The 20,246-nt window shown below is 56.7% G+C and overlaps 1 protein-coding gene across 2 annotated transcripts; it reads right to left on the bottom strand.

Moving 5' to 3' along the window:
* Nucleotides 1–2,847: 2,847 nt before the first annotated feature.
* Nucleotides 2,848–17,483, bottom strand: SLC4A3 (solute carrier family 4 member 3). Of its 2 annotated transcripts, XM_053597549.1 has the most exons (23): nucleotides 17,299–17,480; nucleotides 16,987–17,130; nucleotides 16,451–16,616; nucleotides 15,578–15,855; nucleotides 15,326–15,441; nucleotides 14,724–14,923; nucleotides 13,032–13,180; nucleotides 12,700–12,880; nucleotides 12,086–12,221; nucleotides 11,648–11,831; nucleotides 11,149–11,248; nucleotides 10,481–10,665; nucleotides 9,599–9,824; nucleotides 9,175–9,393; nucleotides 8,627–8,775; nucleotides 8,302–8,496; nucleotides 7,543–7,773; nucleotides 7,134–7,223; nucleotides 6,250–6,416; nucleotides 5,425–5,678; nucleotides 4,679–4,848; nucleotides 4,318–4,491; nucleotides 2,848–3,154 (listed from the first exon to the last, which is right to left on the bottom strand). In XM_053597549.1, exons 2-23 carry the CDS (start codon nucleotides 17,035–17,037, stop codon nucleotides 3,077–3,079), a joined length of 3,699 nt encoding a protein of 1,232 aa, XP_053453524.1. In that variant the 5' UTR covers nucleotides 17,038–17,130; nucleotides 17,299–17,480; the 3' UTR covers nucleotides 2,848–3,076. The 2 variants fall into 2 exon arrangements, 1 of the variants encoding a protein (XP_053453524.1); XR_008381249.1 differs by lacking the exons at nucleotides 2,848–3,154; nucleotides 4,318–4,491 and adding an exon at nucleotides 5,116–5,182 and having other exon boundaries at nucleotides 4,779–4,848; nucleotides 17,299–17,483.
* Between the last annotated feature and the right edge of the window lie 2,763 nt (nucleotides 17,484–20,246).

Raw genomic sequence — 20,246 nt, 5'->3', positions numbered from 1 at the left:
TGAGTCACAACTATGTAATTTACTTATCTAGAAACCAAATCCCTCACTTTGAATTTCCTCATTTGCAACATTGGATTCAATCCACCATACCGTGCTTGCCCAGAACCCGTTTTATTGTTGTTGTCAGCGCTGGCTTAATCGCCAGCTGCACCGGCAGCGCCTGGTGCAATGCCCTTGAGTTCTTTTTCACCTTTCCTTTGCTGCTCAGAATTCCCTTTGAGAACTCCAAGTGTTACCCGGCATGATCATTATTTGAGTCACCTGATACAAGAAGAGATGTCACACAAGCTGCCAAATGGGACACATTATTGCCAAGTCCTGTGCCCTAAAGGAGGAGCCCAGGGCAACCTGAGCAGATGGTCTTTGAGCTCTTACAGCCAGAAGCTGTCATGAGCATATCAGACATCTTGAGCGAGCTAAATCCTCAGCATGAATAAGGAAACGATAGCCACCTCTTTGTCCAAAGTGAACTAGCCCTCCTCTGGGCCTAAAGTAGGCTTGAACTTGTCCAGGATGAAAGTTTGGGGCACCTATAACCTGGAGCAGAAAGCCCAAGGGGAGGAAAAAAATGATAAAGGCTGGATGTCTTTATCAGAAGGGTCTCTGACACCCAGCATATGCCCACTCCCCAAGCCATTTCCAGTGCCGAGTGGATGGCAGCAGGGCTAGTCATTCAAAAATATAGCCTTTGTCCCCTTTTTATCAACTGTGCTATTACAGTCCCCAGAGCTGTCACCAGGGCTGGTGGGTGCTCCTCTCTGCACCTTAAAGAAGGCATTGATCAAGGGGTTCAGCCCTCCAAGAGCATAAAGTCAGAGGCTCAGTGAAGAGAAAGCCAGAGGAAACACAGGGGCTACAGAGGCTTTGGGACAAACTCTGAATGTTCCCAAATGAAATGTTCTCTGACCATCCAGGCCCTAGGCCAGGCCCGGTCGCCTTTCAATGGGTTTGCTGTCTGTTTTGTCACCCATCTCTCTTCCTTTTCCTATCCCTCCAAGCACCCATCTTGGCAGACTTTTGGGTCACTGCTGCCCCCTAGGCCTTCTCAAACCTTCCACAGGTCCTCAGGGCGCGTGCTCTCCAGTCCGCTGCACTTCCTCCACCACAGCTGCCCTCCCCAGTGTGTGACAGACAGGGGTGGGGATGGTGGGGATATCTCAGGCTTTATTCACTTCTATCCCTATTGGGTGATAAGCAATCACTTCTAGATCTTTGAAGTTTTTTCAATCATTGCTCTTAGGTCCCAAGGTCTAGTTTTACAGGAGGCCAGTGGAGTCCACCAGCGTAGAGGGACCAGCCTCAGAGGCCCCTACCTCTCTGTTTTCATTTTGCAGCTGAGGAACACCCACACTTCTCAGCTATTTGCTGAGTGGACATAACCCACACGGCCTGTGTCCAATGAAGGGTCAAGACTTCCCGGCTCAGGTTGCCTTTTCCTTGCAGGGGCTTGGCAAAGAGCAGGTTTCTTCTTGTGGGGTTTCTTCTTCTTCTCCCCTGCCCAAACAGGGAGCTTACCTACACAGAGGCCGGAGGGGGAGCAGGGCTCGAGGAGCCAGGTTCCCACATGCAAAGCCTCTCAACCACTTGGCCTGCGCATGGCCCCTGCCATCTGTGTTTAGAATCTGCTCTGCACACGTCTCTCTTCTAGGTTTTGCATCTGACTGTGGCTTTGTTCCTTGGCAAAGTTATTTTGAAATTCAACCTAACCTTGGCCACTCTAAGGGGATCTAGTTCTCACATAGGCCAGTTAGAGGTCACCATGGCACCAGAGACCAAGGGGCAGACTAAAATGAAATGCTTAAACCTGGATGGTAATCCGGGACAGCTGGAAGAGCTCTGTCTCTTCCTTAGGAACACGACAAACAGCCTCACAGTAGTCTGTGCCTTTTCTCCCGACCAGCATGGGGGCACTAGCTGATGGCCTGAATACCTGGGAGGAAAATGGGGAGAAGATAAGGAGGGAGGGGGACAGCTCAGGAGGGAACAGCTGATGTGGGGTGGAGTGATCCGGGATCTGGGTGCTCGAGCTGCTCAGAGCTGCCCCAGGCTGCAGAACTCCACGGAACTCCCCCCATCCCCACCCCAGCTTTTCTCGCCCGCCCGGAGGAACTAAGCGCCGGAGAGAGATCTCTGATGGCAGATTCACCAGGCGGCAGCGCGGCAGCTCCTCAGTCGGGACGGAGCCTGTAGGCCGCCAGCGCAACCACCAGAGGGCAGCACAGGGCCAGCCGGCCTCAGCACGCTGCTGGTTGCCTAGCAACTGTGACGCAACCGGCTCCCTTTTCCACCCTCCTCTAGATTCCCAGGTTATTTCTAGCAAAACAGAGACTGTTGCACAAGGAGTGGCCTCAGGAATCCCAAAACTGCATCTCTTAAGCTAGGAGAATCTAAAATGGTGCAGGGACCCCAAATCCAGCATCACACTGGCGTCTAGGGGATTGGGCTGTCTCTGCTCCTCAGAATGCCAAGGATCAAGAAAAGAAGACAAACATTTCCAGTCCCCTCTACAGCCCCACAACCACCAGCAAGGCTCTGATTTCCCTAGTGGCTAAAATGGAGCAACCTCCTCCTTCCCCTCCCCTAAGCAGGAACTGAATTAGCTGGCATGTGACCTTAAGCAGACCTTGAGTCTCCTGCTCCTTAGCTGTACTGGAGGGGTCTGGGGGGTGATGATAAGGTCCACTCTGACCTTCTGTGGTCTTGGTTCCATCTCTTTCTCCCGAGGACTCTGTCCTTGACTCAAACCTCTCCCCAGTTTTGATGACCTTGAAAACAGAATTCTTCCAATTCCAATGGATAAGTATGAGCTGAGAAACCAAAGATGGAGCCAAGAAAGTGAGGCAGACACAAGACAAGGAGTGTGGTTGTAATGAGCTCAAAACCTGGGCCTGTCTGGTCTGTGAAAGGTTAGACGAGGTCAATGCCCCAGGCAGAAGTCAGGGGGCTGCTCTAACCGTGGCTTCAGGAGTGGTTCCAGGCACATCTCTGGGTCATAGGAGCCCCTGGCCCTGGGGCTGCGCTGTGCCTGGGGCCAAGGAGTTGACCCCTAAGGTGTCAGGGGCACCATCTTCAAGGATCACACAGGCATATGCAGCTCGTTGTATTCATCCTGGCCATCCTCATCGAAGTTTGGTTCAGCATCCTCTGAGTCCAGCTGCAGAAGGGCACAGAAGGTTGGGAGTGGCAAGGAAAGGGATTCATCCTTTCCTATTCTCAGACTCCTCCTCCAACCAGCACCCCTCCCTGTCTGCAGGCTCCATGACCCCAGGGAATTATCTCCCTTGGCCAAAACCTTCAGGTCACCCTCCAAACATTTGGTCAAATATTATTTTTTTTTTTTTTTTTTTTTGTAGAGACAGAGTCTCACTTTATGGCCCTCAGTAGAGTGCCATGGCCTCACACAGCTCACAGCAACCTCCAACTCCTGGGCTTAAGCGATTTTCTTGCCTCAGCCTCCCGAGTAGCTGGGACTACAGGCGCCCGCCACAACGCCCGGCTATTTTTTGGTTGCGGTTTGGCCGGGGCTGGGTTTGAACCCGCCACCCTCGGTATATGGGGCCGGCGCCTTACCGACTGAGCCACAGGCGCCGCCCTTGGTCAAATATTATTATTAATGTACTAATATTTATTTTTTTTGTAGAGACAGAGTCTCATTTTATCACCCTCAGTAGAGTGCCGTGGCATCACACAGCTCACAGCAACCTCCAACTCCTAGGCTTAGGCGATTCCCTTGCCTCAGCCTCCCAAGTAGCTGGGACTCCAGGCACTCGCCACAACGCCCGGCTATTTTTTTGTTGCAGTTTGGCTGGAGCGGGGTTTGAACCTACCACCCTCAGTATATGGGGCCGGCGCCCTACCCACTGAGCCACAGGCGCCACCCTAATGTACTAATATTGAGCAGCCACCACACAGAATCCTACAGCCACTTCTAGTTGCCACGGTGCCCTTGTACACCATGATTGAGTGCAAAAAAGATGTCTTTTCCTTTTGCTAACAAAAACAGGCTCAGGATGGGTTTTAGTGCTACCTCACTAGTACAACCTGCATAGCTGCCTGCAGGAGCCCTGAGATTCCCCTTCTACCATCCTAAGGCATTTACCTGGATTCATATTTAATCCCCCCAATAGATCTCTAAGGGGGGGAGATATATATATCTCTAATATATTCATATTATTGCCTTCATCATACAAATGAAAATAAGATTTTAGAAGGTGAAAGAACTTGCCTGAGGTCACATGACTAGCAGATGGCCCAGCAGAGGCTAAAACCCAGCGCCCATTCACCCCAGTACTGCTGCTGCAAGCCATCACCCCTTACCGCCTGCAGCTCCCTGTCCTGGAAGAACCGGGGCAGAAGGCAGTGCCTCAGAGGCACAGTGAGCAGCAGCAGGAAGGGAAAGGCGAGTGAGGCCGCCGTGGACTTGACCACCCAGAGCAGTGTGATGCAGCCCAGCTGGATGCAGGTGAACAGGTGCATCCGCCACGTCTTCACCTGGGGAAATGGCCGCCCAGCCTCACCACACAGCACCCCAGCCTGTTCCCCTCCACATCTTTGGAACCCTAGCTCTCCAGATCCCAACTTAACCCTTCCTATTCATCCTGTCCACTTCTGGCCCACAGACCCCTCTGAAACCCCTCCCCATTACTCTGTCACCCCCTCCCATGCTTCCTGGCCCTACCTTGGTCACGTAGGGCTGCTCAGGATGGTGTTTTGCTGGCATGAGGATGAGCAACAGACGCTGAGACAGCTGGATACCAGACAATGATGTGACCCCCATATACAGGAAGATCCCAAAAAGCACGGCCAATGGGATCTGACGCAGCACAGCCCCCATGACGATGGACAGGCCTAGAAGAGGTGACACAGTCCCACTGACCCCTCAGGCAGTCCCCTTGACAATGGACAAGCCTAGATGAGATGATACAGGCCCGCCTGCCCCCTCAGGCATTCCCCATGAAGATGGACAGGACTGGTGAAGGTGACATAGGCCCACCTACCCCCTTGAGAAGCCCACATGAGAATGGACAGGACTGGCAGAGGTGAAACAGGCCCACCTACCCCCTTAAGAAGCCCCCATGAGGACTGACAGGCCTGGAAGGGGTGACACAGGCCTACCTGCCCCCTCGGGCAACTTCTGTAAGGCTGACCAGGCCTGGTGTGGGGCGGACCTGTACCCATCAGACTGATCAGCGTGGTGTCATCCCCATGAACAAGAGAGGAGGGAGTGAGACAGAGAAACAGGGAAGGACTGGGGGAAGAAAGGGCTCAGGGAATGTAGGGAAGTGGGTATGGGGCTCAGAACAAGGGTTAGACATGACATGCTAAGGGGTTCAGAAGGGACCTGGGTCAAGCCTGGAATGGAGAGAGGATCTAGGGCCATGGGGTCCCCAGCACCAGGTGTGCAGGCACAAGCCAGGCTCTCACCCACGAGGCTGGCAATGAGCACCCCGGTGACCCGCTGCTCCCGCACCTCCTGGATCTGGGGCTTGTCACCGGGTGCGATGGCAGTACGCATCACTGTCAGTGCGTTGACGTGGGTGACTGAGCGGACGGTGGCAGCTGTGAGCCAGGGCAACCCAAACAGCCCACAGAGCCCCCCCAGGGAGCCAATCAGAAGCAGGTCGAGGTGGAAGCCGGAGCCTTTGAGCAACCTCCGTGCCTTCTGGCTGACGATGAGCCTGCAGAGAGGGTGCAGGTGGTGCTAGTTGGCCACGCAGACTGGTGGCAGGATAGGCACAGGGATAGCAACAGGCGTGCATGTGGGGGTGGGATTGTGGGGGCATGGTGAGCTGCGCAGACAACACTTCTCCCAGGGCCTGTAAAGTTCCCAAATTGAAGTTCTCACATTAAAGCAAATTTGAGCCAAATTCTCATACTGTGAATATTTCAAGCACCACAAAAGCCAGATGCCAGATCTCACCACGTTCTTGTGGTTTTACCAAAATGAGACACATATGAGCATCCCTGGGTGAGAGAAAACACTGCCAGAGAACCCCAAGGACCATCAGGCACCCCCTGCAGATGGTAGAAGCGACAGATGTACATCTTGTCAACCCAGCACAATGACCATGCCCTCCCCCTACCCACTACCCTCAGCTCCTTCCTTGACACATCCGTCCTTCCTCAAAGCCTGCCACAGGCTCCCGCCAACCCAGCACCCCCATCGTGATAATGATGTCCCTGCTGTCACCCTGGAACCAAGCCAAAGAGTCAGGGATGCACCCCCCATCCCACCCCCAGCCCTCTCACGCTGTGATCTGGGTCTCCATGAAGATGAGGATGAGAACCAGGAGGGCAGGGACTGCCGCTGCCACCATCATCCAGGGCGGGAAAGGACGGGCACTGCCCAAGGGTGGGATGAACCATGTGCGCTTATCGGGAGAGGTCACCGAGAGCCCCGTGGGCACTGTCAGCTTCTGTAAGCAGAAAGGGAGACTGGGCTCAGGGACACAGCCCTCCCACACTATGGAGTCCCTGCAGCAGCTCCTCCCACCACATCGTGGCCTCAAGACCAGGAATTCAGGTGTGAACAGGTTTGGGGGAAATTAGTTTTGCATCCTCTAAAAGTTCACTGCCCCTGCAAAGGTCTGACAGGGGACAGGGAAACAAGTGCCTTCTCCCTGAGCCCCAGAGCTACTGGGGACCTGTTGTGGGGAGAACTGTTATTCTGGCCCCCAGCCCCACACCTGCTCCTCCAGGATTCTTTTTTTTTTTTGTAGAGACAGAGTCTCACTGTACCGCCCTCAGGTAGACTGCCGTGGCGTCACACGGCTCACAGCAACCTCTAACTCTTGGGCTTACGCAATTCTCTTGCCTCAGCCTCCCGAGCAGCTGGGACTACAGGCACCCGCCACAACGCCCGGCTATTTTTTTGTTGCAGTTTGGCCGGGAGCTGGGTTTGAACCCGCCACCCTCGGCATATGGGGCCGGCGCCCCACTCACTGAGCCACAGGCGCCACCCTCCTCCAGGATTCTTATTAGGGATCACGGGCAGCTTGTGGCAACCACAGCCACCCCACCATGGCCACTCCAACTAGAGAGCCCAGTTCTCTTGACCCTGAGAGGCAACGTCATGGGCTCCCTCTCCTGGCCCTGGGGGGAGATCCCATTGCTGAGGGCCGGGGCTCACTCACCTGTGTGTAGGTGTCTGTGATAGAGTAATCCACCAGGACCATCACCAGAATGGAGATGGGGATGCCAAAATCCCCGATGATGCGGCGAGCCTTGAGTGGGCCAGGTCAGCACAAGGGAGCAGGTAGTGGAGGTGAGGTCAGCAGGATGCCCCTGATCCTTCCTGGGCCCAAGCTGGAGCCAGAAGTCCCCCCACCCACCACTCAAAACCACACAAGTGCCAGGGCAGCCTGGGAAGGCATTCTTGTCTTGATTAGAGTTCTCTGAGTAAAGAGACGGCAGACCCTGGGAAGCGGCTTCTCATGGGGTAAGGACTGCCCAGATGTGGTTTGGTCCACAGGTGGACCAAGGAGAAGGGGAGCAGCCTCTCTGAGGGGACCCACGGGAGCTCCACACCCAGCAGCCACACACCTTGCCCCCCAGGAAGCGGCTGTTCCTAAACTTGCGCAGGAAGAAGGCGATGAAGAAGGTCCCAAGCATGAGGATAAGGGACAGTAGAGCTGTATTGGGCTGGTTTCTTGGGCCCAGTGGTCCCTCCGTGGGGGGCAGGGCACTCCCATTCAGCTCCAGACCAGCCTCCAATGCCCCCTCTGGAGCCCCCTCTGGGGGGTAGAATGGCAGCAGTGGGTGCTCTGTGAACACCTGTGTGGACAACAAGGATGCCTTATCACTTGTGAGTGAGCCTTATCACTCACCTGGGCCAGTGACCATCACCATCATCGGTACACCTGTGAGGGAGCGGGTGGCCCTCACATGTCTGAACAGCTACAAAAAGTAGCCCAAAGTTTTGCATCCTCCAAAAGTTCACTTTGCAAGAGTCTGACAGAGGACAGAGAAACAAGTGCCTTCTCCCTGAGTCCCAGAGCTGCTGGGGACCTGTTGTGGGGAGAACTGTCATTACTGCAATCCTGCCCTCAGCACCTGTCACCTGGCAACACCCCCCAACTCCATCATATACCTGTGCAGGTGTACCTTCATCTCCATGCCCCTGCCCAGGTGCCTAGAGCCTTGGTCTGGTGCCCTCTGGGTCTTGACTTCCTTCCCCTCAGCTCAGATCCAGCCCAGGGTGTCCCCAACACGCTACACCCAGACCCAACAGAGTTCCCTCCCTGTTCCCTCTACCCCTCCCAAACCCCATCTTGTCCACCCCAACACCCTCTGGACCTCTACCTTGTAGAGCTTGTGGAAGGTCTCGTAGATGAAAATGAGTGAGATGAGGAAGGCAAAGATCTCCTGGGTGAAAGGTGAGATGTACCGGACAAGGAAGCTGCCTTCAGCAGCCACCAGGGCAAGGACGAAGACCACCAGCCAGAGGCCAACCCACACCCGGCCAGTGAGGTACTCCAGGTCCTGGGCTCGGCAGAACTGGAAGTAGGGAGGACCTGGTTGCCCACAGTGCCCAGCACCATGAGCAGCATGAACTCAAGGGAGGACAAGGAAGAACCCTGGCAAGAAAGGGCACAGGGCTAGAGGGACGGGCAGGGCACGGCTTCACCTTGAAGAAGGCTTCCTCAAAGACAAGGAGCGGCCCAGAGAAGCCAACCACAAGCAGTGGCTGGGCCCCCAGCAGGGAGAAGAGAACACCAAGCACAGCCGTGGACACGATCAGCTCGGACACGCCCATCAGCCCCTCCGTCTTCTCTCCTGCAGCAGGCAAGCCAGCAGGGTGGCCCTGGCTGGCTCTTTCTACCTGCCCCCTTCCTCATCCAGCTCATTCTAAACTGAGACCCCCAACAAGAGCACAGCAGACCCCTAGAACAAGACAGGGCTCCCTCTCAACCCTGCTCCTCCCAGTCTCTCCCCCCGAGCCCCCAAGGGGATCACAGTGTCACCTCCCCTTCACACCTCTCCCACCCCCTCCTACTTTGTGATCTCCCAAAAGTGACTCCTGGGATCCCTGAGTTCTCACACTTTTCCTAGCCCCTCTAACCACTGGCCCCCAAAGTGATCACTGGGATACTTTGACCCAGAAATCCTGCAGGTGACACTGAGCCCCCAGAATGACAGAGGCACTCCTCAACTCTTCAAGCCCTCATGCCTCACCTAGCAGACCCCCAAAGGTGATGGCAGGGCTGAGAGCTGCAAAGTAGATGAAGAGTACAGCAGCCACACACTGGGAGTGCAGGGCGTCCCGCAGGTCACTGGGGTAGTGCGGGTATCGGCGCTTCACATCTCGCACAAGCCCCCCAAACACTGAGCCCGTCCGCAGCAGGGGGTCATCTTCAGAGGTTGCCTCGGAGCCCCCCAACTCCAAAGACAGCTCTAGGGAACAAGAGGCTGCTGGAACACAACCCTCCCTCCTTCACAGAGACATAGGCTCAGCCCACTACAGTCTGGGACATGGCCCAGAGACTTGGGGTCAGGAACACAAAGCCACACAAAGGACTCAGAGCCAGGGTCACAGCTTTGGGGCCCTGTGATGGGGAAACGTGTGGTGTTGGGGGAACTCAGTCCCAAAGGCTCTGACCTTTCCCAGGAGCTATGTAGCCGCCCCGGGTGGTCATCTCAACTTTGGTCTGTTCCCGCTCCCGCCGCTTCCTCAGCAGCTCGCGCTGGAAGGCAGCCACGGAGCGCAGCAGGTCACGGCCCTCCACTTCGGACGGGGGGATCACGATGCTGCCATCCAGGAACTCGCTGATGGCACTCAGGAGGTCCTGCCGGTCATCAGCCTGATAGGCAGCCTCATGAAATAGCTGGGGGTGACAGAAGAGCCATGACTCTCAGAAGCCTCTGAGAGAAGGGCTCCAGGGAGGAGGTGTCAGGTCACAAGCTAGAGGCTCAGTTCAGCCATATAGGCTGGTCCAGCCCAGCAGTATAGGTAATTGAAATACTGACACACATCCCTGCAGGCCCACAAGCAGCCACTGGCCTGAACCCCAGGATGCCCTCTGTGCCTCTGGGAGGCTCCAGACCTTACCACAGGCAACAATTAAAGGGGTAGCACCTGGCATAACAAAGGCCTCCAGAACCTTCTGAAGGGACAGTACCCATATCCTATAGGTCAATAAATATTCTGAACATTGCACCTGGCTAGATGACCCTCTTATCCCATCCCAGGAGAAGCCACAGCAAAGACCAGCATATCCAACCCTCCAATTCAAGTCCTATCTCACACCCAAAACTTTGGGGTCTGGGCTTCTTCTCTCCTTATGTCACCAACCTCTCCCACAGCCCCATCCCAGGGCACTTTGTCTTCCCCCCGGACCAACAGCTCCCCACCACCACCCTCCAGGGCATGGCCTCCACCCAGGGAAGGCCTCTACCACCTGTGCACCACCGTGGCAATGAGGGGAACAGGGAACAAGCAGGGCCCAGGGAATAGGCCTAGAGAGCCCAGCCAGAGCCCAACCTTGTCAGACATAAGGGTGGCGATGGAGCGCCCAAGCTCATGATAATCGGTGCTGGTGTGACTGGGCCCCAGCATCACGAAGAGGAAGCGGACGGGCACAGGAACCTCAAGCACTGACTCCAAGAGCACAGCCTCACTCAGCCGCACAAAGGCTGCCGCTGGCTGCTCTAAGAAAGGTACACAGCCTGGGGGAAAAGCAAGACACAGGCCACTGGGCAAAGGGGAGCAGTCCAGGCAGGCCCTCGAGGGCCCTGGGGATATCTGGGGCTATCATGAATAGTTCAGCAGATTGTGCACTACACCCACAAAAAACCCCTTACCCTAAAGGGCCCTATTCACATGTGTTTATAGATTATGCATTTATTACAATCTACCAACAGATAGACATTAAGGGTATTAAAGAAGGGTTGCTTTTTTCCAATTCTCAAAATGGTGATATATATACATATACACTAGCATCAGTCCAAGATAACAGAAATCTGGACAGGAAGCAGGGACAGGGAAAGAAAGGGCTGGGGATAAGACAGGCTGTGAGAGACACAGGGGCAAGGAGCGGGGCCTGGCTGGAGATGGAAGAGGCAGCCTCCAGGCCAGCACTCCAGACAAGCAGGCCACTGGTAGAGGCACATACTCTGCACACTCTGCCCCCGGTACCTGGCCCTCCTCACCCACAAGCACAACGGTGGCCTCAGCATCTTCAGGGATCTTCTCCAGCAGCTTTAGGCTTTTCCCCCGATGACTGTCTCCCCCAGGCATGTGGAGGGGCTTCTGAGGACGCAGAACTGGAATAGGGCTGGGACCCAGACTGGAGGCCAAGGCAGGCTCTCCCATCCCCTGCTCCAGACTGGGATCTGGCCCTGCCTTCCCCCTCCACAACCTGGTCAGGCTGTTGGCATTATAGCCCCACATTGGAAGGGGACCTGCCTGAGATCTGGACCCCTCCTCTACACCCCCTTCTACCACCTCAGCCTCATCTGGGTGTTTAGATGCTCCCAGAGGTCTGCCCAAAATAGCATTCACATCTCTGTGTCTCCTACAGGGTCCCCACCTGCCTAGCATGTGCCAGGCATCCAACCTTCCCAACCCACTGAGTGACATCGTCAAGGACCTTGACTACAGCTGGCACCCACTCAGTCCCCTCACCCAAGTCAGAGCAAGGCCACTGACCTCCTTGGCATCAGGGTCGTGTGGCCAGAGTGGAGCTGGCTCCCCCAGGTCATCAGCCATGGTGGGCACTACACCATCAGGGCCGTGGCTTGGGGCTGGGTGATGATTCCCCAAGACTGAGTTCACACTAGAACTCGATGGGTTTCGGGGAAAGAAGCTACTATCCTTGTCATCGTTGGGATGGCTAGAGAGGGGAAGAGTGGGGCACAGCAGGTTAAGAGAGGCTCGTGGTAGATGGGAGTCACAAGAAGGTAAGAATGGAGGGTCAAGGTCTCTATCTCCTCTGCTTCAGACTTTCTAATGACTAGAGCTGTTGAAGGATGGGAGACAGGTGAGCTTCCTATCACTATGTAAGCAGAGGCTGGGAATCACTCGAAGAGACTGTGCCAAGAAGGGCAGTGGTTCAGGCAGGCCCCTCCTAGTGCCCCACCCTGGCACCTGTGTTTCAGTAGCAGGGTTCGCAGGACGCTTGCCCTGTCCTCCGGCCGGATCTGGTCAGATACAATCATGGTCTCCACTACAAGGTGCGCGATGCCTGGCAGAGTGGTTTGTTCCAGGTCCAGGAGGGCAGCTCCTAGGGGCACAGGCAGGGGAGAGGCACAATCCCATCAGATAGGAAAAACCACCCTGAACACTGCCTTGCTCCAGGGACAGGCGAATGTGCTGGGTGAGCAAAGCGCCCAATGCACCAGGCAGATACATAGCTCCATACTGCTGAGGGCCAGCCAGGGAGCGAGGTATGAAAACAGGGCATAAGAGCAAGGGCACAGCCCCACCTCGCCAAGTAAGGGGAAGTTATTTCTTCATTTACTGTATGTGGGCTCAGCACCTACCCACACAAGGTACAGTACTGGTCACTGGTGCATAGTCTTGCCCCTCAGGGCTATGGATTGCTCAGGCAACTGGACTCCATAGCCCCCCAGTGGCAGCTGGATCCCCCCTGGGCCCTGGAGCCCAGGGAGTAGGCCCTGGGAGCTGAGCAGCCTGCCAATAGGCTAAGCTCTGCAGCCCTGAAGAAGACCTACAGCCCAGGCCAGGCCTGAGGGTCCTACCGTGGGCGATGGTCCTCCTGAGCTCAAGAAGGCTGCGGAAGGAGAGTGAGGCCACGTGGGGCTTCCCCCAGCGCTCCGTTTCCTCCTCCACGTCCTCCTCAAACTTGATCCAGCGGGCTGTCTCCCGCCAGTGGGGCTCCTGATTGCGGTCCAGCATCAGCTCATTCAGCTCCACAAACACCTGTGGTGGGTGCCAAGGGTGAGGGCGTGGTAGGTGCCAAGGGTGAGGGCCTATGGGGCATGAGGTAGGACAGGTCAGAGTGAGGGAGTGGAGGACTCTGGTCTAAGGGCTATGAGGAAGCCATAGGTCCACCACCCCCAGCATCCTGGACCTCATGAGGCCTCCGGTCCAGCTTCTTTTTCTTCTTCTTCCTGCGCAGGATGGGGGCTAGGCCACTGGGGCTGCTCCTCCCACCCTGTGTCCGAGAGGGCTTCTTCACTAAGTGCCGGCGCACTCCAGGATTGTCCTCCAGCCGGTGACCTGCAGAAAAGGTGGGCTTGGCAGTCTCAGGGGTTCAGGCAGGGCCTCTCCAGCCCCCCCGCTCTGCCAAACCTGTCTAGTTGATGAGGCCCACAGTCACTGGGGGGCCACGCCAATGGGACGGACTGTATAATCCAACATGGTCATTTCATTGATAAGAAGGTTGAAGCTCAGAAAGAGGGACCAGCCCAAAGTCACACAGGGGGCCATTAGCCAAGATGCAATAAAAAGGCAGAGCCCAACTCAATCCATAGCCCCAGCAAAATCTTTTAGCAGTTGTTATATCCACTGCCCCACTCTGGGTCCCACAACTGACACCAAGGCACTTAGCCCCCAACATTTTTTCTGTACCTTCTCTCTGGCAACCATGTCCCCATCCTGTAGGTACAAGGCCCACCAGACTTAGGCAGGGCTTCTCTCTCTTGCTCCCACCTGCCTCTCCCCAAACCAGTGGCTGGGGAAAGTCACCATTACTCACAAGCTGGTGCCCCTGCCATGGGGCTCAGCTGGCCCCTGATGGGCTCCCACAGGCCACGGTCCTCAAAGTCCAGCACAAACATCTCCAAGTCCTCTGAGGCCAGTGAGTCTCGAGGGCTGGGGACCGGATCCCTACCATGGCCCTGGCCTTCGGTGTCCCTGGGCTCAGGGCTCAGTGCCCCATTGGGCTCTGTGACCTCCTCCAGCAGGCTCGTCATTCCCCTGACAGCCAAGGCCTCAGCCCCTACTCCTTCCCAGCACCCTGGGTCCCTTGCCAGGTAGGAGCCCAGACAGGAGTGGTCTCTGTCCAACCAGAGCTGGAGGTGGCTAGAGGTGGTGAGGACTCCTGACCCTGACTCCCCACGTCCCCAAGCCTGCTGCCTGCAGCATCCAGCCCCCACCCTGGGTCTGTAAACACGCCCTCCCCTGACCCCCCCACCCCCATCCCGCTGCTGCTGCCATCGGATTGTTCCTGTCCCTGTCCTCAGGCCCTGGCAACTTTCCATGACGTACTGAGCTCAAAGCCTTCCCCTCCCCCACCCCACCCACACACACTGTGGCTGGGAGGAGGAGGAGGGCGAATCAGTGATGCCCCTGGCCTGGGCACAGAGCCCCATGAGTGATGACAGGTGGCACAGAAACCAGGGCACTGATAAGATGGAAGGAATGTGCCGAGATCACATCCAGGCCCAGCCAAGGAGTGAGGGGCCCTGGACACAGGAAGAAGCAAGGCCCAGAAGAGTGGCTGAGACTAAGGGGCTAGTTTGGAGGGGATTAAAGAGCCAGGGAACAAGAGTCTGCCCTGAGAAAAGGTGCCTTCAGGAAGGGGCATATAATGATGTGGGAGATGAGGTTGACTTATTCTGGGAGTGACTCAGAGGACGGAATCAGGACCAAGGGTAGAGGTCGGGAAGAGAAATCTCAGCCCTGGTAATCCGAGAGTGGCTTGATAAGGTAGTGAGCTCCCTGTCACTGACCACATTCCAGCAGACAGGGATTCCGCAGAGGGAACTCAGCTCTGGGTCGGGGAGAGCTTAGAGTGGGCCACGGGGGCTGCCACACTCACTCTTCATGTCATCCAGGTCCGCAGAGCCCAGCATCTGGGCCTCCGCCTCATCGGTGGGCACCTGCTGTTCCGGACCACCTGGGTTGCCCAGGGCACTGCCTGGGCACAGTCGCTCCCGCAGGTCATAACTGGCTGATGGGCTCCAGGGTCGGCTCTTCTCCCCAGCAACTCGGGAGACTCGGGCCCGGGGGCTGGGGGAGCTGAGGAGGCAACGCAGCAGTCTTGGACTTGACAGAGCCAAGTTAATAGGTTTCCTTACCTTCCCCTAGCCTGAGGCGGGCCTGGAATGGATGGACCCCTGAGCATGAGACACAGGCCCCTCCTGGGCAGGAAAAGACACTCGTCTGGGCTGCCCCTTCCCATCCTATCCTGTCCCCTTCCACCCTTCTCCCCTTCTTCCTCTTCACTCTAATGGTCCCTCCTGGAGAACTAACTTCCCAGCTCTGTGCTTTTTCTCTTCTCTTGTTCTCTCCTCCTTGTGAATCATGTGGATAGGAAGCCAGCCCCCCAACCTTCTGGTCAGAGCCGAGACACTCCTCAGGGTTGGAAAGGAGGTGACTGCCAGGAGCCTCGGTTCCTACAGCTATGGGGGGGGCCAGTACCTGACCAAGTGCTGGGGGCTCTTGTCAGAGCGTGGACCCATCGAGGACAGGGGCTTGATGAAGGCAGCCCTTCCCACAAGGCCTGGACTGTCATCCTCATCACTTCCAATGGAGAACTGCAGGCAAACAGAATGTGCCCTGGACCCCTGCCGCAACCTACCACTCAGCCCTTAGCCCCCGTTCAGCCTCACCCAGGGCCCCCACCACGTCCTCTCCCCTCCCTCTGCAGCCCTCCCAAGGGCAGAGCCCTACCTTTGCTTTCTGTGGAGACCCCAAGGGTGGGGGCTCCACAGGCTCTGCTTCTGATTCCCCTTCCTCTTCCTCCTCTTCCTCCTCCTCCTCATCCACTCCAGCTCCCCCCTCCTCCTGGATTGGAGGGGTCCCCTCAGAGGGAGGTGCAGAGGTTTTCTCCTTCCTCCTCTTCCTCCTAGTATGCCGGGCAGAGGTGGGGGGCAGCCGCCGCAGCTTGTGGGGTGGAGGCAGGCGCGCCGAGAGCGGGTGGTGGGTGTGGTGGGATGTGTGCCGGTGAACTGAGGGCGCAGGAGAGCCGGTTGGGGCCCCCGCAGCAGAAGGGGGACCCTCCCCACCCAAGGGACACACACCTTATTCTAGCTCAAGGCCTCAAACAAGGGCACCCTAGGCCTTCCTCCAGGGCCAGCCTCCCCCCGCAAACACCTGTGTCCACATGCCTGTCATTGACGAGACTGGGCAGAGTAGGGGAAGAAGTGATGAGAGGGGGAAGGTCATGAGAGGGGCTGGGGCGGGGGGACCACGTGACACAGCAGGGAGGGAAAAGGCAGAGTTGGAAGAGCTGAGGGGAGCCAAGGTGACAGAGAGAAGAGAGTGAGCAAGGGACAGAGTGGAGATGAAGGTCACAGAGAGCAGGCCTAGTCCCATGTCCCTTGATCCCCCTGATCTGGGGCCGGGCTCCCCTGGCAGCAGGACAGGCGATGGGTGAGGGAGGCAGGATGACTTAACATGGCTTGGTGGCCCAGCAGAGTCCAGCACAGTGTCCAGCACAGGATGGTACTGGGTGACCAAGCTGGAGGTGGTGAGCGAAGTGATGGTGGCGATGAAAATGATGGTGGTGAGGGCGGCCACACCAGGGGTCCCCAGACTACCCACACTCGAAGTCCCGCTCGCTGTAGCTACGGCTGGGCTTCTCCGGGTCCCAGGCTGGGGGCTTGCTGATGAGGTCCCCAAACCTGCTCACAGCCAAGGTCTTGCCCAAGTCATCATCATCCTCCTCCACATCTGGACCCAGAGGGGGCTCCTCCAAGGGCACCCGCACCTGCAGGCCCAAAAAGCCTCTCCTAAGGACCCTGACCTGTGAGCTCCCCACACCTGCTCCAACTCCAAGCACTAGGTTGGGGTGGGATGGGGTCCCAGCAGGCTCCATCATTATCCATCCTGTTCCCTATGACAACCCCTTCCCCACCCTGGGTCTGCATCCCAGAAACCACTTTCTCCAGGCCTCAGGGCTAGGCACAAATCTGAAAAATACCAATAGATTCCCCCATTTTCTATACCCCCCAGCCAAGCTCCATCCCCAGATCTGGGGTGGGGAGGTCCCAGGGTCGGCCAGAGGTCGCCTCTCCCCTCCTTAAGGTCTCCTCCCTTTTCTTCCCCCCAGATCCTCCACCCCCGCGCGCGTCAATCACCTGGGGTAGGGGGGAGGCGCCCCCGGGCGGCGGGATCACTCCGTTGGCCATGGCCGGAGTCTGGCTTTGGGAGGCTCTCGCTCACTAAGGGCCCCGAGCGCCGGGTGAGAAGCAGGGGTTGCTGCAGGGGCCTAGTGGGGAGCCCTGGGGGAAAAGGGAGGGATCAGGATCCACACACTGGCGCCCCCCGCCTCAGAGCCTATCCTCGCGTCCGGCCCGAGCGCCCACTGAGGCCCTGCCACGCCCAGGGTTAGCCCGGGGTCCCCGCCCTGCCCTGCCCTGCCCGGCGTGCCCCGCCCCGCCCCGCGGTACCTCGGAGCTCCGGAGCCTGCGGGGACCGGGAGGACTGCCGCGCCCCATGTCCTTCCCCTCCCGCTCCGTAGCGCAGCCGCGGGCTCGCGTCTGCCCCTCACCGCGCAGAGCCAGGCTGGCGGGCGGACGCAGGCGCCGGAGCCCGCAGCCCGCGGCTCCACCTCCTCGCTCCGCACCTCCGCCGCCGCCGGCCGCACAATGGGAGCAGGCGGGCCGTGACTCACCCCGCCCAGGCCAGCGCGGCCCCCAAGCCCGGGCCCCGCAGGACCCCACCTTCTCCAGGCGACACACGCATTGCTGGGGGCGGGTGCACGGCCCTAAACTCCCGCAGTCCTGTAATTTCATTCCCTGACCTTGTGCTCAGCCTCCCCTCAAGAGCCCTGGAGGAGACCCCCTTCGCAGACGAAAAGACCCTCCACCCTGGGCAGGGAAGCGCCCTCCACCCAGGGTAGACACGTGGAAGCGCCCACCACCTTCCCCTTTAATTTCATTATCGTCTATGTCCCTGAGAGGCCCAGCTCCACCCAATATTTGACCTTGACACATTACCTCCCTACCTGGGCCTCAGTTTCCCCATTTGTAGCCAGAGGGGCCTTCAATATGACTGTTTCAAAGTTCATTCAACCTTAAGATTCTGTGGCTCAGCTTCCACATTTCCTCCCCCTCCTCCCACCACCTTGAGGTCACATCACATTTTCCAAGAGCAAAGATCTTCCAGAGGAGCCACTGGACCCCAGTTGGATCCTCCCCTAGTATCGATGAACCTGGGCACCTAGCGCAAGGCCAGGCCCAAAACCGTCCCTCAGTACACATCTGTTGAAGCCACATTCCTGAATCCTCAGCACAGACCTAAGAGGATGAAACTGGTGCTGGTGCCAATGGGCAGAAGGTAGAATGGTCAGGACAAGAAGGAAAGCCAACATGAGGGGGTGAGAGGAGGGAAGGAGTGACAGGGCTGTGACCTTGGGTGCTTTACCCTCTCTGACCTCTGCTCCCAACTGGTTCTCAGCTCAACCCAAGATTTTCTTTTTTTATTGCAGTTGTCATTGTTGTTTAGCAGCCCTGGGCCAGGTTCAAACCCACCTGCCTTGGGTACGTGGCTGGCGCTGCCCCAAGATTTTCTATATGCAAAGCCTTGCTAGGAGGAGGAGGGAGAAAACTAGGATCTGTTGGACACACACTATGCTTTGTGTTCCCAGTCCCATGTTAGGGAGGCCCTCTCCAACATCTCTGCCTCATCTCACGCATAGTAATAGGGGTGGCTGTTACCATGGACATTCAAGGAGGCCTTTTAAACTGCCATGGTCACAGTGGGGTAGTAAACTGTGTATGGAAGGTGATTGAGCCACAGCCATCAAACCACTGCAGGCCACTTTTTTTTTCTTGTAGAGACAGAGTGTCACTGTACCACCCTCGGGTAGAGTGCCATGGCGTCACACGGCTCACAGCAACCTCTAACTCTTGGGCTTATGCGATTCTCCTGCCTCAGCCTCCACAGCAGCTGGGACTACAGGCGCCCGCCACAACACCCGGCTATTTTTTTTTTGTTGTTGTTGTTGTTGTTGCAGTTTGGCCGGGGCTGGGTTTGAACCCGCCACCCTCAGCATATGGGGCGGGTGCCCTACTCAGTGAGCCACAGGCACCGCCTCACTGCAGGCCACTTTCACGGAAAGAGATGTGCTGTCCTCCCAGTCTCACAGGGCGAGCCTCAGCAGGGAAGTCAGCTGTGCATAGACAGAGTATGTGACATGTGCCCCAAAACTCAATGTGAGACCCATCTGTTAGGGGTTGAATTGTGTTCCCCAAAATTCCTATGTTGAAATCCTAAACTCTCCCTACCTCAGAATGTGCCCTTATTTGGAAACAGCATCTTTGAGACATTAAGGTCATGCTGTGGTGAGGGTGGACTCTTTCTCCAGTGTGACTGGTGTCCTTACAGAAAGGGGGAAATATGGACACAGAGACATACCTTGTGAAGATGGAGTTCTGCCGCCACAACCCAAGGGACTACCGGAAACTAGGAGAGAGGCCTGGGAAAAATTCTTCCCTAGCCTTTTCTAAGGGAGCTCAGCCGTGAATACAGCTTTATGTTGGATTTCCAGAGCCTTCAGAACTATGACACAGTAAATTTGTTCAAGCCACTTAGTTTGTGGCACTGTGTTGCAGCAACCCTGGAAAATTAATACCCCATCCCAATCCTGAGCTGGGGGACTTGGTTCCAAGTCTCCATTATGTTTTCTTTTGAGACAGTCTCACTCTGACACCCTGGCTAGAGTGCTATACCATCACAGCTCACAGCAAACTCAGACTCTTGGGCTCAAGCGATCCTCTTGACTCAGCCTCCTGAGTAGCTGGGAGTACAGGTGCCCACCACAACACTCAGCTAGTTTTTTGTTTTGTTTTTTTTTTTCTCTCTAGTAGAGATGGAGTCTAGCTCTCTAGTAGAGATGGAGTCTCGCTCTGGCTCAGGCTCATCTAAACTCCTGAGCTCAAGCAATCCATTGGCCTCTACTCAGCCTCCCAGAGTGCTAGGATTACAGGTGTGAGCCACCGTGCCCACCCAAGTCTCTACCTTTTGGTGCGGCCTTCACTTCCTTACAGATACACAAGAGCCTTGGAGTCTTTCCCAGTCGGGAGCATTGCAGGAGGGCACTTTGGTCATCTACCCTTCACACAGTCTCAGCCCCTCTCTCTTAGCCTATGAAGTCAGACAGCAGCTACTTTAATATTGAGACAGCTTGTGGAGGGTCCCAATCAGGGACCCCAGTGTACTGGGCCCTGTTCCCTGAGATGCCATAAGGGTATCACAGGACTTGTCCCTCTGAGGCTCCACCCACCAGGGAGGATGCCAAGCACAGGTCCTCATCTCCTAGGAACCTTTATACTCCCATCCTCTTTCAGATGGAGACTCACCCACCCCTCAGAGTCAGCAGCTTTGGTCTCTACCC

This window comes from Nycticebus coucang, chromosome 7 (genome assembly GCF_027406575.1).
Source record: "Nycticebus coucang isolate mNycCou1 chromosome 7, mNycCou1.pri, whole genome shotgun sequence".
NCBI lineage: Eukaryota > Metazoa > Chordata > Mammalia > Primates > Lorisidae > Nycticebus > Nycticebus coucang.
Note: the sequence above shows the minus strand (reverse complement) of the source record. Positions and strands in the feature narration are given on the sequence as shown.